General features: G+C 34.1%; 1 protein-coding gene across 2 annotated transcripts in view; it reads left to right on the top strand.

Annotated features, from left to right (window-relative positions):
* WASHC4 (WASH complex subunit 4) overlaps nucleotides 1-15673 on the top strand; it is a 62505-nt gene that overhangs the window by 32885 nt on the left and 13947 nt on the right. For both annotated transcript variants that reach the window (XM_047739674.1, XM_047739675.1), the window contains exons 17-26: nucleotides 79-225; nucleotides 349-428; nucleotides 1557-1662; nucleotides 2241-2357; nucleotides 4717-4885; nucleotides 5141-5295; nucleotides 6798-6872; nucleotides 7154-7258; nucleotides 9865-9999; nucleotides 11699-11807. In XM_047739674.1, the coding sequence (XP_047595630.1) occupies nucleotides 79-225; nucleotides 349-428; nucleotides 1557-1662; nucleotides 2241-2357; nucleotides 4717-4885; nucleotides 5141-5295; nucleotides 6798-6872; nucleotides 7154-7258; nucleotides 9865-9999; nucleotides 11699-11807 (1198 nt within the window). The remainder of the gene's footprint in view (nucleotides 1-78; nucleotides 226-348; nucleotides 429-1556; nucleotides 1663-2240; nucleotides 2358-4716; nucleotides 4886-5140; nucleotides 5296-6797; nucleotides 6873-7153; nucleotides 7259-9864; nucleotides 10000-11698; nucleotides 11808-15673) is intronic.

The following is a 15673-nucleotide window of genomic DNA, read 5'->3' on the forward strand; positions in this document are numbered from 1 at the left end:
TAAGTTTTTCCTCAGAATCTTTTGTTATTGATTCAAAAATAAAACTGTTATTTCTTGTTCTCTCCTTTTATCTTTTAGAAAAGAGTAATTTCTGACAAAAAATACAGCGAACAGCGTCTTGATGTGCTCTCTGCTCTAGTTTTGGCTGAAAACACTCTTAATGGACCAAGCACAAGGCAACGACGACTTATTGTTTCTTTGGCACTAAGTGTTGGCACACAGATGGTAAGTATATTGCTATTTTGGAGGGAAAATGAAATCTGAGCTTTCACAGTTCCCTTATTACTGACCTAAGAAATCTGTCCTTACTTTTGCAACTTCTCTGTCATTCTTTCCCCTTCCTGAAAGAAAACATTTAAAGATGAAGAACTTTTTCCACTGCAAGTAGTCATGAAAAAGCTGGATCTTATCAGTGAGCTTAGAGAAAGGTAAGTAGGGATATGTAATGATATTCGAAAGAGAAGGCTAATAGAAACAGCAATTTGCTGTTCAGCATAGCAAGAGAAGAAATATAACCTAGATAGACCATTAGTTCCTCCTTGTCAGTCCTTTAGCATGACTGAAATGAGACTATGACTACGGATTATATTTTAGTTTTGCTTCTACAATAAAGAGGTGGCTTCTGAAAGAACTCTCACGAGAACATGTGATACCTAGAGCATCTGCTAGACCCTGATGTAATTGTGATTGCTGTGATTGTCCACTAGCCTAGTGGACTTCTAAAATTGCTGCTTTATAACAAGATTTCATCTATTTGTGAGGGTCTTAGAGATTCATGTCACATGTCACATTCTGTAATTTTGTTTTGATACATGAATTGGAATTCACTCAAATGAATTAGTATTTGGAAGCCCCTTGTAACTTTATTATTTTCTTTTTATTGAGGGAGCAGTAAGTTTCTTGAAGGGAAAATGGGTCTTCTGAATTTGATTCCCAGGTGAATTAAGGTTACAGCACAGTTTTCATTTAATGCTTAATTTTTGAAACTTAATGTTTTAACTCATTTAAAACTTACTGTTTTCTGTTCTGAGAAGCTGAGACTTTTATAGTTAGTAGCATTTAACTTTCTATCTTTGGAAGAAATAGTGACCCTACTTCATTATAAGATACTCAATGATCATTTTGTTGCCATAGAATCGTGTGAAAATGTCACTTGGCAAAGATTATAGACAGACAGGTTAAGTGTAACTGGGTTTTTGGTTTTGTTTTGTATTTTGTCACAATTTTTTAAAAGTCTGCTTTTCAGCTTTGGGACAGGTAAAATGGTGCATGTGGTACAAGTATTATAAGTTCAGTCATACCAAATAATACTGAAAATTTTAACTATTTACAAGTTATACATATTGTTTTTCAAGTATGCTTTAGAATTTTTCTGATTGAAAAATACTTATTTTGTGGCTTTTCTGTGCTAATTTTGGGTTATATGATACAGGGAATAAAAAAATGGGTAAGACTGAGCTCTTGCCATTATGGTATAGAATGTTGTTCCTTTCCTTATTTTTGGGGTGGGGGGGTACTTCAGTTTTGCTCCCACTAATTACTACTTTACATTGTAGAGTCCAAACACAATGTGACTGTTGTTTTTTATACTGGCATCGAGCTGTCTTCCCAATTTATTTAGATGATGTATATGAAAATGCCGTTGATGCAGCCAGATTACATGTAAGTGAAGAATAATGTAAAAAATAATCCATCATTTTTAGTCACCATACCAACCATTCTAATTTGTTTTAAATACAATCATTTGACTTAATAAATCATTTTAAAATTGACTCTAATGTTTTTATAATGCTGTACATATTTAATAAGCATTTAGTCTAGTTAAATTTGATATTAATGTTAATGAACTAACTTTTTTACTCATATTCCTGATTATTCTCATTTCACTTGATTTTAGTTTATGTCACAATAGTCTGACATTTACCTGTCTGCAAGGTATATGTTACTGAGATCTGTTTCCTTATGGAAATAAGTATTTCAGTGTTCAAGACAAGAAAGGATAAGTGAATATGAATTTTTTTTAGTTTAAAGTATTTGCTTTAGAGAATAAAACCTGGCTCTTTTTATTTAGGAAAGTAAGACATGTCAAAAAAAAAAAGTCTTTAGATTGAGATTTTTGTCTTTAAAGATAGATAATTAACCTGTGTGATATTCCTTTTCTTTTTTTCCCCCCTTTGTGATATTTCTTAATTAGAGCTCTGGTTTTTCTAAATTCATGAACATTCTAATTTTCTTCTTAGTACATGTTCAGTGCTTTACGGGACTGTGTACCTGCTATGATGCATGCAAGGCATTTAGAGTCCTATGAAATACTTCTGGATTGCTATGACAAAGAAATTATGGAAATTTTAAACGAGGTAACATCCTATTCGAGATTGCATTCCAAATACATGTTATAAGTTTTTCAATATTTGGAAAAACTTCCTGGATTGAAGCAGGCTTTCATTTACATATATACTGTATATTCATTTTTATATATGTCATAAATTATTTATGAATCACTGTCTAGAGCAAAAGATTTCTTTTTATAGTATCACTATTGTGTTAAATTGGTCTTTACTAATTTTTTTAAAAAATATTTTTTATGTATTTATTAGAGAGTGCACACAAGCAGGGGAATGGAGAGGGACAAGTAGACTTCCCACTGAGTGTGGAGCCCAAGGCAGGGTTCAATCTCAAGACCCTGGGATCACCACCAGAGCCAAAATCAAGAGATGCTGCTCAACTGACTGAGCCACCAGGCGCCCTAATTCCTAATTTTTAACAGAAATTCAGACGAGGAATTTGGAAAATTTTTTTCACTTTAGTAAATAGTAGATTTGAATTTATTTATTTTTAAGATTTTTATTTATTTATTTGACAGGCAGAGATCACAAGTAGGTAGAGAGGCAGACAGAGAGAGGGGGGGAAGCAGGCTCCCTGCTGAGCAGAGAGCCCGATGTGGGGCTTGATTCCAGGACCTTGAGATCATGACCTGAGCCAAAGGCAGAGGCTTTAACCCTCTGAGCCACCCAGGCACCCCTGTAGATTTGAATTTAAAATTCTGTTTATTAGAAGAATGCAAATGCAAAATTGGTTTGAAAATTGAGTGCTGCTAATGGAAATGTAGTTATTGCAACTTAAACTGATTTTATTAAATTATTTGAAGCGTCACTGACTAAAATTTTCTGTTTATTTAAATATTCTAAATTTAAAAGATTTACTTGTGTTACAAATCAAATGCAGTGTAGTCTATACCTTCTTGTTTTAATGGAATGCATATTATAAACACTGATATCTTATATTTTCATCTAGCAATATTATATGGAGGGAGAGATTAAGAATGAGTGAACTCACAATATAAACGATATTCAGGTTTGATAAAATTCTGAAAAATTTTATATAATTTCTTGTATTAACTATTCTTATTTAAAAATAACATACGTGGGGCACCTGGGTGGCTCAGTGGGTTAAAGCCTCTGCTTTCAGCTCAGGTCATGATTCCAGGGTCCTGGGATTGAGCACTGCATCAGGCTCTGTGCTCTGCAGGGAGCCTGTTTCCCTTCCTCTCTAGCTGCCTGCCCCTCTGCCTACTTGTAATCTCTGTCTGTCAGATGAATAAATAAAATCTTTAAAAAAAAACAATAAAAATAACAATAACATACGTGTCTGGCCAGTATTTAGAACTTCATGGCAGACTAGAAAAGATGATTAATTTCCTTACCTTTAGGGCAATGAATTTTGTGATCTTTAAAAAAATGATTATTATAATAAGGAAGCTTTTTTTTTTTTTTAAAGATTTTGTTTGAGAGAGAGAGCGTGGTGGGAGGGACAGATGGAAAGTGAGAGAGAGGATCCCAAGCGGACTCCCTGCTGAGCATGGAGCCCAACATGGCACTTGATACCATGACCCCAAGATCATGACCCAAGCCAAAATCAAGAGTCAGACGCCCAACGGAGCCACCCAGGCACTCCTATAAGGAAGCTTTTAAAAAATTTCTTTTGCTCGTTTTCAGGACCTTTCTTTCTTAGTTACTGGTTTCCATAAATGTTATACTTTATATTGTATGTTCATGTTCCTTGTAATGAAGTCATCAGAGAGCTTTTGAAGTTCTTTTCAAAGGTTTTAAGTATTAATGAAAATAAAAACTTAGAATTTATCTAATTGCTCCCTGGTCAAAAAATCATTGGTTTATTTTCTTTTTAAAAAAAATTTTTTGAAAGATTTTTATTTATTCGTTTGTCAGAGAGAGAGTACAAGTAAGGGCAGCTGGTAGAGAGAGAAGCAGACTCCCCATTGAGAAGGGAGCCCCATGCAGGACTTGATCCCAGGACCCAGGGATCATGACCGGAGCCTAAAATAGACTCTTAACCAACTGAGCTGCCCAGGCATCCCCAAAAATCATTGGTTTAATATGGAGAATAGGGGTGCCTGCCTGGCTCAGTCAGTGGCATGTGTGACTCTTGATTTCGGTGTTGTGGGTTCAAGCCCCACATTTGAGGTAAAGATTACTTAAAAAGCTTTTAAAAAAAGTAAAATGGAGAACAAAGTAATTTCCATCTTGTCAATAAAAATATTTTACCATAGCTTATTTAGACTTTTAAACCAGTTTGACAAATTTTTTCATCATTGCACTGATTATAAAACTCTAATGGTCAAAGCATAGATGCCTTGGAGGAACAATGCAGTCGGAATATTATTTTGAAAAATTAACATATGAATTCTTTTGTGAATAGCATTTATTGGATAAATTATGCAAGGAGATAGAGAAGGATCTACGACTTTCTGTTCACACTCATTTAAAGCTGGATGACCGAAATCCTTTCAAAGTTGGCATGAAAGACCTGGCCCTTTTTTTCTCTTTGAATCCAATTCGATTTTTTAATCGTTTTATTGACATTCGAGGTGAGTGTTCTGCTTTCCTTCTTAAAGTCATGTTCTATATCTGTTTGCCCTTAACTATTAAAGAACAAAAACAAAACTTTGAGAGTATTTTTATGTTATTCATTTTTTCTTTAGTTCCTTTTTGTTTCTTCATTTTTATTTTCCTAGTACCTTATTTTAAAGGAAGAAATTTAATGTTTAAAGACGTTCCAAAAATTTTATTTCTCTTCTATTTTCATGAATCAAAAAGTTTTTTATTTATATATTTTTTGGTAGCTTACGTAACTCACTACCTAGACAAGACCTTCTACAATCTAACAACAGTAGCTCTTCATGACTGGGCCACGTACAGTGAAATGAGAAATTTAGCTACCCAGCGTTATGGATTGGTTATGACAGAGGCTCATCTTCCTAGTCAGACTTTGGAACAGGTATAGTATAAAGTGTTTTTAGCAGAGTGTGTTTGTAGCATAACAGCGTTTCTCTAAATCGTCTTTTTTTTTTCTTTTTACTTTATTTAGCATGTGTTTATATCTCAAGAAAATATTTGCTATAAAAACTACATACTTGACAAGAATAAAAAATTAGATGATGCTAATTTGCTTTATGAATAATTTACCACAGGCTTCCTGTTTACACTCTGCCTTTTGTTGAACATCTGAAAGCTGTATAGATTGAGATAGTGTTTCAGAAACATTGGATTGTGAGGTGACTTGTGCAGAATTGTACAAAGTTAAGATCACAGCTAAGGATTTTAAACGTAGGTATAACATATAAGCCTTAATGTCTTAGGAAAAAATGGTTAAATGTGTATAATTATAAATATATTCTTAAAATGACGAGTGCCTAGAAGCATTTAGCTTTGCTAATTCAGTGAGCTAATTTACAGTAAGGTAGTATCTCATGAGTACAAAAGTTTATGTTTTTAGTTAATTTGCATATATTTTATCTAAGAAAACCCAGATATCATATTTATCAAAAAACAGTCATTCCCAAAATTTTAGGATCATAATTTTTCCTACATCCTACTGCATTTCCAGGATCAGTTTGTATATCCTTTCATTCATTTATACATTTAGTATTCACTGAAAAGATGCTAGGCACTGAACTATGTTTTGGGATATAGAAATAAAAAGAAACAATTTCAGCTCATGTACTTATAACCTAGTAGGAGAAAAAGTGAGTAAACAGAATTTTAGGTTGAAACATGAGGAAAACGATAATAAAAAGTTTAGTGGATATTGTGATGCTCCTTTGAGCCCTAGTTAGAAGAGCTGTGGGACAATTTATATGATGCCATTAGACATTAGATTATTAACTGGAAAATGAAGGATTCTTCATAGGTAACTTGGATGTTAAAAGTGGTCTAGTGTAATTAAAAGAAGCATAAGGATTCGAAATTTGATTTTCTAAAAATTTCTGGGGTCTGCCTCTTCCTAGCCACTTGACTTTGGAGAACTCCTTTAGCTTCATTTTTCTCAGTTGTGGAATTTATAAGACTAATACCTCATGTTTTTTGGAGACTTACATGTAAAAAACCTTGCACGGTGCCTGAAAAATAGTATGTATTTTATAAATATCACCACATATCCTGACTACTTTTTAGAATCTGGCCCTTATTTTATTTTGTAAAATGTACAGAAGATCTTTGGGAAGACAAACAAATATTCTCAAGAATGATGGTGAAATGATTGAGTAACGAATCTCTGAAATTCTGAACATAACTGTTGTCTTTCAAAAGGGGTAAGATTAACAGGCAGCCAGGTTTCTCCAAGGAGACAGTGCTGATTGTAGCAGTTAGAAGGCTCCTTAGCCTTTGGTCATACGTTTGTATAGTTGTTTTTAAAAGTAATTTAAAAATCTTGGTAGTAAGTCACTGCATTGATACAAGTCTGTCTTCAAGAATAATAGAACTGTGTGGGTTGTTTTGTAGGGCCTGGATGTTTTGGAAATTATGAGAAATATTCATATATTTGTGTCTCGGTACCTCTATAATCTCAACAATCAGGTGAGTAGGTTTTAGAATTCTTTTTAAATGTGGGTGGATGTATAGTAGGAAGGCTGAGTGGCAAAGAATTGATTCTCATTAGTGAAAACTAGTGAAATAAAGCAGAAAATAATTGTTTAGAGATCATCTTCTTATTCCTTTGCATTGATTACATTATCTTCTTGAATGACTTTCCAATTAAATTATCTCTAATGAAATAGATTGTAAAATTTTCTTTGTGTAACTGGCCAGTGTTTGCGATGGATTGTGTTGTTACTTAGCATAAGTTTGTTTCATTGCAGATTTTTATTGAACGAACAAGCAATAACAAACATTTGAACACTATTAATATTCGGCATATTGCTAATTCAATTCGAACACATGGCACAGGAATCATGAATACAACAGTAAGAAACTTTGTTGGGGGTTGGGTGGGTAATAGACTCCTATTTAATTTGGTGGTTTGGCAAATAGCATTCTCATAGAATATTCTGGTAAACATACACTGCTGCCTATTTATATTCTACCTGAATTTCCATTCTTCTGGTTGGTGTAATTAAAATGTCTGGGGGCACCTGGCTGGCTTAGTTGGTGGAACATGCAACTCTTGATCTTGGTGTTGTGAGTTTGAGCTCCATGTTGGCTGTAGAGATTACTTAAAAATAAAATCTTAAAAAAATATCTGGCACTAAAATTGTGTTGGATGTGATGGAAGCTCAGTGGTACAAAAGGCATTTTTTAATATCTTACCCTCTCAGGATCATCGTTATAAATAGCATTGGAGATTTGAACACATTGACATAAATATATGTATCTGTGTGGATTGTCTGATATTCTTTGAAAGTTGCTTTTGCAAATGAATCATTGATAGCATTTTATTTAATATCAGTCATGCTCTTTTTTGGGGGGGCTTACTAATTATTTAAAAGTAGAAATTTACTAAAAAGACTTTGAGTCTTAGAAGTTGGCATCATCACTTGAGAGAATCTCTTGAATTTGTATGCTATTTTTTCTTTTGTGTACAAGAAAAGTCTTCGAATTTACCAAGTTTTCAGGGTACACTTAATTTCTCCTTGAAGAAGGCTATGAATGCTTAAATACTAAAATATTATTAAGCATGTTTGAAAGTAAGGGAATAGGGAGGAGTTATGTAACTGGAAATTACACAGGGGTCATTTTATTATTCTGTGGGGGAGCCATTAAAGTATTTGAGCTGATAGGAGATGTGATTGGAGTTCTGTTTTAGTGGTTACCAGTATAGAAATGAGATGGAGTATATAATTTAAAATAAGAAGTCATCCAGGTAGAGGTCATGTCTGAACTTTTCCGGATAAGTAAACTTTTCTTTGACCTCATCTGTCAGATACTCATTCGTGTACTAGATATAATTATGTGTGTATTTTATCTGTCTGAGGCACTGTGCTGGGCACTAGGGTGAGAAAAACAGTTCCTGCTCTCATGGCAGTTACACTCTAGCATGGGATATAGTCATTAATCGTTGGTCACACTAATGAATGTACGTTCCTGATGTCTGGTGATGACTAAGTGAGTATATAGAGACAAGATCAGAGACTGGCTGTACCCATTATTAAGAGTGGGAAGGATAAAGAGACTATTTCTACTAATATGAATAGTAATAAGGAGATCAAGAAAAAGCAGTGTTTGAGGATCATAGGGAAGGGAGGGAAAAATGAAACGAGATGAAATCAGAGAGGGAGACAAACAATAAGAGACTCTTTTTTTAAAAATTTATTTGACAAAGTAGGAGAGAGAGAGACAGTGAGAGAGAGAACACAAGCGGGGGGGGGGGGGTGGGGTGGGTGAGGGAGAAGCAGATATGCCCCACTGAGCGGGGAGCCAGGACCCTGAGATCATGACCTGAGCAGAAGGCAGGTGCTTAAAAGACTGAGCCACCCAGGCACCCTCTTAATCATAGGAAAAAACTGAGGGGTTGCTGAAAGAAAGGGAGATGGTGGGGGAATGGGGTACTTGGGTGATGGACATTAAGGAGGGCATGTGATGTAATGAGCACTGGGTATTATATTAAGACTGATGAATCACTGAACTCCACCCCTGAAACTAATAATACACTATATATTAATTAATTGAACTTAAATAAAAAATAATAAATAGATAAAAAGAAATAGCAGTGTTTAAGCCACAAGAAAGGTTACAAGAAAGCACCTATTTCTAAAACTGGGTAAATGAAGACTATTAAAAATGGCATATATTTGCCAAAACAGTAGGCTGGAGGAGGGTGGAGGAGATGAAAATTAATACAGGACTTCCATTTCTAGGTCAGAAGTAATCCTATGTTATGGCTTTAATTTCAGCTGAAATTCAACCTTTTCAGGATTTTCTGAGTCCAGGTCAGGGCTTTTTATTATTCAATCTCAAAGTATTGGAACTTCTCATTGTATGAATTATGTAGTAGATACTTAATAATTTATTTAACATATACTTGCTTAAAATGTCTGTCACTCCTGCTAGAATATAGACTTCATGATGACAAGCACCATGTATAGCATGAGAGCAGAGAGACTGTGCTGTGCACATAGAGGTGCTCAGAATATTCCTGGGTAAATAATTGAAAGTCTTCCTTCAGAAAAGTTCAAAGAGCACCGTGTTTCTTATCATTCTAGACATGTAGATTAGTAATAAGTAGTCTTGCAGATGGAGGAACAGAAACTTCTGATTGTGGTTGATGACTTAAAAACTAAAGTGTTGAATCTGAGTTTTTGATTCTCACTATAACTCTTATTTCTGGTAGGAAAATATTTTCCTTTTTTTCCCCCTTTTGTGTAGTTAAAATATTTAAGGGGAGCTTATAGAAAGTTTTGTAAACTTGGGCAATAAAAAAACTTCATTTATTATTTCCAGTGTGAATTAGACTTTGTAAATATTAGACTATGAAAACTCATATAGTGTTATAGATAACAGTTATACAGTCACATTGATTTGAGATTAATTTTTATATTAACTTTGCCCAATTTCTTGTATTTCAATTTTATAGGTTAATTTCACCTACCAATTTTTGAAAAAGAAGTTCTATATATTCAGCCAATTTATGTATGATGAACATATCAAATCTCGGTTGATTAAAGATATTCGGTTTTTCAGGGAAATCAAGGACCAAAATGATCATAAGGTATTTTCACATATTCTTTTTAAGGTAGTTTGATTCAACCCTTGAGTATATAGCGGATGTTTATGCTGAAGTTCATTATGATACTCTGTAGTGGGGTTTTCATTTTTTTCAATTATTTTTTCACAATAATGTCTCCTAGATATGGTCTCCCCAGTTTCTTGTATTTCCCCTTATAATTTCTTACTTTTTGCATTCTCTGTAGGCTACAGTGTAAGGATCAGTGTAACCAGGTGTTACTTGATTTTAAATAACGCAGAAGCAAAACATACTTTGAAACATTTAAACAACATAGAGTGCATAAACTGATCTCCCTCATTTCTCTTTCTCCCACTTTCATTCTCTGGAGGCAGTTACTGTTAATATTTTGATGTGATGCTTCTAGATGTCTGTGTGATAAACATAGCTATTTGCCCCTACATGTACTACTTTTTTTCCTAAAAAAATGGTGTAATACTACACAGATTATTTTGCAATATGCTTATCATAGTTCTTTACATATAGATCTGCCTCATTCTTTTTAACAGTTGATAGTAAAGATGTATACCATAACTTAATCTTCCCCAACTGACAAATATTTAGGTTTTTCTTATTTTTTAGTGTTATTAACAGTGCTGCAGGTAACATCCTTACATATTTATCTCAGTGTATTTGGAGACTATTAAAATTCTTAAAGGTAAATTGATGGAAGAGAAATTTCTAGGGCATATAATATGAATATTTAAAATTCTGATACATGTTGCTACATACTCTAAAAACACTGTACAGTTGATATTCCCATCTATAATTTATAAGAATGCTGTTTCCGCTTTACCCTCTGGGCTGAGTTTTCTAATAATGAAGAAAAATCTGAGTGGTACTAGTATAGATGCATGTAGCCATGCAGATAGAAAACCAACATGTTTATTAGATGAGTTTTATATTTGATTTGCCACATATGGAACTATTTTAATTACTCTTAAGCATTATCTAATTGCAACCTTCTAGTAAACTAGTTAATAGTTCTCATCAGTGTCAAAGCAGTAAAATATTACTTTCTAGTAAAATAACTAATAAAATTACAGATTACAGTTATCAGTGGAGAATTTAGTTGTCTCCTTTTTATTGGAATAAATTCCTAGTATTCAGAGAAATTATCATTCTGTTTGTAAGAATTGTGTCCATTTGTTATTAGTATAAAATGAGTAATTTCCTAACTTTTAATCAGCTAAGACTTGAAAAATCTTTTTTTTTTATTGGTGATGGCAACTAGATATTTTAGCTTACCTAATGTGTATTATTTGGGAAGGAGTGTATTTATATATATATTACCTCTTCAGCCCACAGGAACTTGGTTGGACATCTCTGAAGAAATGTTTCTAAGGGGAATTGGTTTCTTTTGACTATCTAATAGAGTAGTTGGATGTTGGGAGACTAATAATGGTGGTGGAAAACTTAAATTTGGTGACTTTAATAATAATTATTTTCCTTAGCTAGTGGCAAAAAGAAGTTTAATTTATATTGACCTTGGATATTGGTAGTTTTTGTGCTATAAATCTTTTGTCATTAGATTTGAGTGATTTTTTTTTTTTAAAGCACAGTGGAAATAAAAAATTAGAAGCAAGTGGTATTAGCATGGTTGATTTTAGTGGTTGAATTTATAGGTAATTTATGCTTTAGGGGTCTTTATTAATAAAGGTAATCTTTAAATTAATCTCTTTAGTATCCTTTTGAAAGAGCAGAAAAATTCAATCGAGGCATCAGAAAACTTGGAATTACCCCAGAGGGACAAAGCTACCTTGATCAGTTCAGGCAACTCATCAGCCAGATTGGTAAGTTATTATAAAAGATTTGGGAAATAAAATACAAATTCCAAGAATCTTTTTGCTTAAATATCCCATACAAATAATCAACTTAATATATGAGTGCCTGAGATCAATTTTATCCCACTAGAGTGATGTTCTTACCAGAAGTTTTTCAAGTATGATTAGACTGTTGGTACAGAAATAATTGATAGACTGTGGACTAATATATGTTGAATAAAATCTCTTCAATTAAATTAAAAATATATTTAACTTATCTCAAATATCATGCTCATAATAGTCAGCCGGTAACTGTTTATTAGGTACTTAACCCTGTTCATTGGCACTGCTTTGGGCTTTAAAAACTTGTTCCCTGGGTGCCTTGGTGGCTCAGTTGGTTAAGCAGCTGCCTTCAGCTCAGGTCATGATCCTAGGGTCCTGGGATCAAGTCCTGCATTGGGTCTCCTTGCTCAGTGGGGGGTCTGCTTCTCCCTCTCCTTCTGCCTGCTCCCCCTGCTTGTGCTCTCTCTCTCTCTCTTTCTCTCTGTCAAATAAATAACTAAAATCTTAAAAAAAAAAAAAGAAAAGAAAAATTGGTTCCCTGAAGTTATAGCCTAAGTGCAAAGGTATAAAATAATTTATATAGAAAGTTAATTAATATAAGTAAGTCACATTACTTATGGATCAGTTTAATTAAAGATGAAATATTAAATATTATAATTTTCTGTGTTACATCCTTTCATATGTGTATATAATTTGAGCTGTCCTGCCTCACAGGTTGAACGTGTCTTTCTGAAATGTGTTACATTATATTTAAAAGCAGGAACTACATTTAGTAATCAGAGATTAACAAAACTATACTTATTTGAGCTTTCCACACACATTATCTCTGGTAATGTCCTCACAAAAACCCTAAGTGAGAGGCATGTAATCATCATTTTAAAGATGAAAAAAGAGAAGCTCAGAGAAATAGTGTTGCTTGGACTTAAGCCGGGTTTTTTTTTAGCTTAAATCCAAAGGTGTTTAATATTCTTCACAGTTACAGATTTCAAGCAGTTGGTGAATTCTTATTGACAACAGTTTGGTAAAATCGTGCTCTTATAGATGCCGAAAATAGAGATAGCCTTCGTTCTCACAGGGCTTTAAATTTACTGGTGGGGAAGATACTGGAAAGATTTAGTTCTGGAGTGAAATCACTGAAAACTAGCTTAAATTTTATAATTTAATTGGTTTACATAGTAGACATTTCTATTATATATTAGTACAAGAACTTAGAGAATTTAACATTTGTAGTTTTTTAAATTTTAAACAATTTAATAATGAGGTATTATTCCACAAGTACAGTTTTCTTCATAGAGACATTTGATATCATATTAGATTGTAAACTTCTGGAGCAATAGATCTTAATGCTTTTTGAGAATCTGATGAAAACTCTGATTTGGTTTCCCTCAGAACCATGTACTATGCATACAGTTTTGCATATTATTATACCAGAGTTCAGGTGCTTAAAGTTAGAGTCCATGGGCCTCAGATGAAGAGCTGTTTTTCTAAAGCACTGTTGCTTAAAACTTCATTTACTTGCATACCAATGTCAGAGGTTTTTTTGTTTTTTTTTTTTTTAAAGATTTTATTTATTTATTTGACAGACAGAGATCATAAGTAGGCAGAGAGGCAGGCAGAGAGAGAGGAAGGGAAGCAGGTTCCCTGCTGAGCAGAGAGCCCGACGCGGGGTTCAATCCCAGGACCCTGGGATCATGACCCGAGCCGAAAGCAGAGGCTTTAACCCACTGAGCCACCCAGGCGCCCCAATGTCAGAGGTTTTTTTCCACATGTACTGCTTGCATTATTATTTAGTTAATATTTTTATATTTTTTAAGGTATAATTTTTTCTTATGAAATAGTCCTTAAATTATGAGCTTACTATGCTAGTCACTTTCCCACAGTACACATCAAAATAATTCCCCCCAACTCACATAAAATAGTGTCACCTCAGTTGCCACCAGGATGCATTCAACATATCGTGAATATTATCCTTTTCAGTTTGTTCCAGGGTTTTATTCTTTATACTCTTCTTAGAAAATATAAATTATTCTTCTTAGAAATTCTTCTCTTCTTAGAAAATATAAATTCTTGTAATATAACATAATATATAATTATATAAATATAGTATAAATAGAAATAGAAATGCTTGTAAAGCATAGTGATGTGTTTTTGAGTCTGTTATATATCTTGAGTCTGTTAAATATCTTGAGAAAAAGAGTAAGAAATCTCAGAGTTGGGAGCAAAAGGAAAAGTCACTTAGTCTAATAACCTGCCTGCTGACATAATCACCCCACCACTAACATTTATTGAGCACTTACTGTGTGCCAAAGGGTTCTGAGTGCTCTCACAATGCTATTGGCATTCTACACATTCATTCTACAGGTATTTATTGAGGACAACAAATGTTTCTAGGTACTTGTGATATATATGGCACTGAACAAAATTTCTGCCCTATAGAACTTAAACAGATGAGATTTGTGATTTTCTTAATAACATTTTCTTTTCTCTGGTTTTATTATATAAACACAGTATATAATACACCTAACATACAAAAAAATGTGTTAATTGACTATGTCACTAATTAAAGCTTTTGGTTAATTGTAGGCTATTAGTAGTTAAATTTAGGGGAGTCAGAAGTTAAATGCAGATTTTCAGCTATGCAGGGATGGGGGTTTGGTGCCCCTAACTCCCATGTTGTCCAAGGGTCAACTGTACTAGTGAATTCCTACCATGTGCCAGGATATGTTGGCTCTAGGGATGGAGCAGTGAGAACAGAAGCTGTGTCATGGATTTTGCATGCCAGTTGGGAGGGACAAAAAAAGATACAGAATATGTCAGTGTTAAGTGCTGGGTAAGGAGATGTAATGGTTCTGCACAGTGCTGTTCAGTGATGTTCAGGGAAAGCTCTAAGGAGGTGATATTTGAGCAGGGACCTTAATAACATCAGGGAATAAGCCATGTGCATATTCAGGGAAGGAAAGAGCGTATCTGAGAGAGGTGACAGTAAGTGCCAAAGTCCTGAGTCTGTTTAGCATTTTTGCGAAATAGGGGCCAGAATGGAAGGGTTAGTAAAGTCCTGGGTTGTAGGGCAGGACATCAGAACAGCAGCAAGGGGCAAGATTACACAGGGCTTTGTTGACCACATAAGAAATTTGAATTTTATAGAGACGGAAAGCCATTGTAGAGTTTTCAGAAAAGAAAGGATATGTTCCAGCTTAGTTTGAAAAGAACCACCAGCACTGCTGCTATGTAGATAAGAGATTAGGAAGCAGGATGCTAAAGGTAGAAGGAGGGAAGTCAGGGAGTCTTTGCATATTACAGAGGTGTAAGCAAGAGATGTGGTGCTTTGGAATAAGGTCATAGCTATGAACGTTCTGAAAGTGGACCTATTATAATTTGCCCATTGATTAGATATGAAGTATGAAAGAAAGAAAGGAGTCAGGAATGACTTCAGGACATTTTGCCTGAGGAGTTGAAAGGATGGAAATGTCAGTTTCTGAGATAGGAAATATAACAGGGTGATTTTGACTTAAACATATTAAATTAAAAATTCTTCTTAGTCATGTGGGCATAGGCATTGGATCAAAAAATCTGGAGGAGTAGCCCAAGCTTGGAGATGTAATTTGGAAGCATCAAGTAAAGATTTCTTGATATCATTTCCCTTTGCATGTATGGGGGTGGCAAGGGCGGAAAGAGAGAGGGAGGCACTCAGTGTGATGAGGAAGAAATTATTGACATAGAAATTTCAAATTATTTGGCTTTTTTAGAAAAGATTTTATTTATTTATTTATTTGACAGACAGATCACTAATAGGCAGAAAGGCAGGCAGAGAGAGAAGGAGAAGCAGGCTCCCT

This window comes from Lutra lutra, chromosome 8 (genome assembly GCF_902655055.1).
Source record: "Lutra lutra chromosome 8, mLutLut1.2, whole genome shotgun sequence".
In the NCBI taxonomy this organism is placed as follows: Eukaryota; Metazoa; Chordata; class Mammalia; order Carnivora; family Mustelidae; genus Lutra; species Lutra lutra.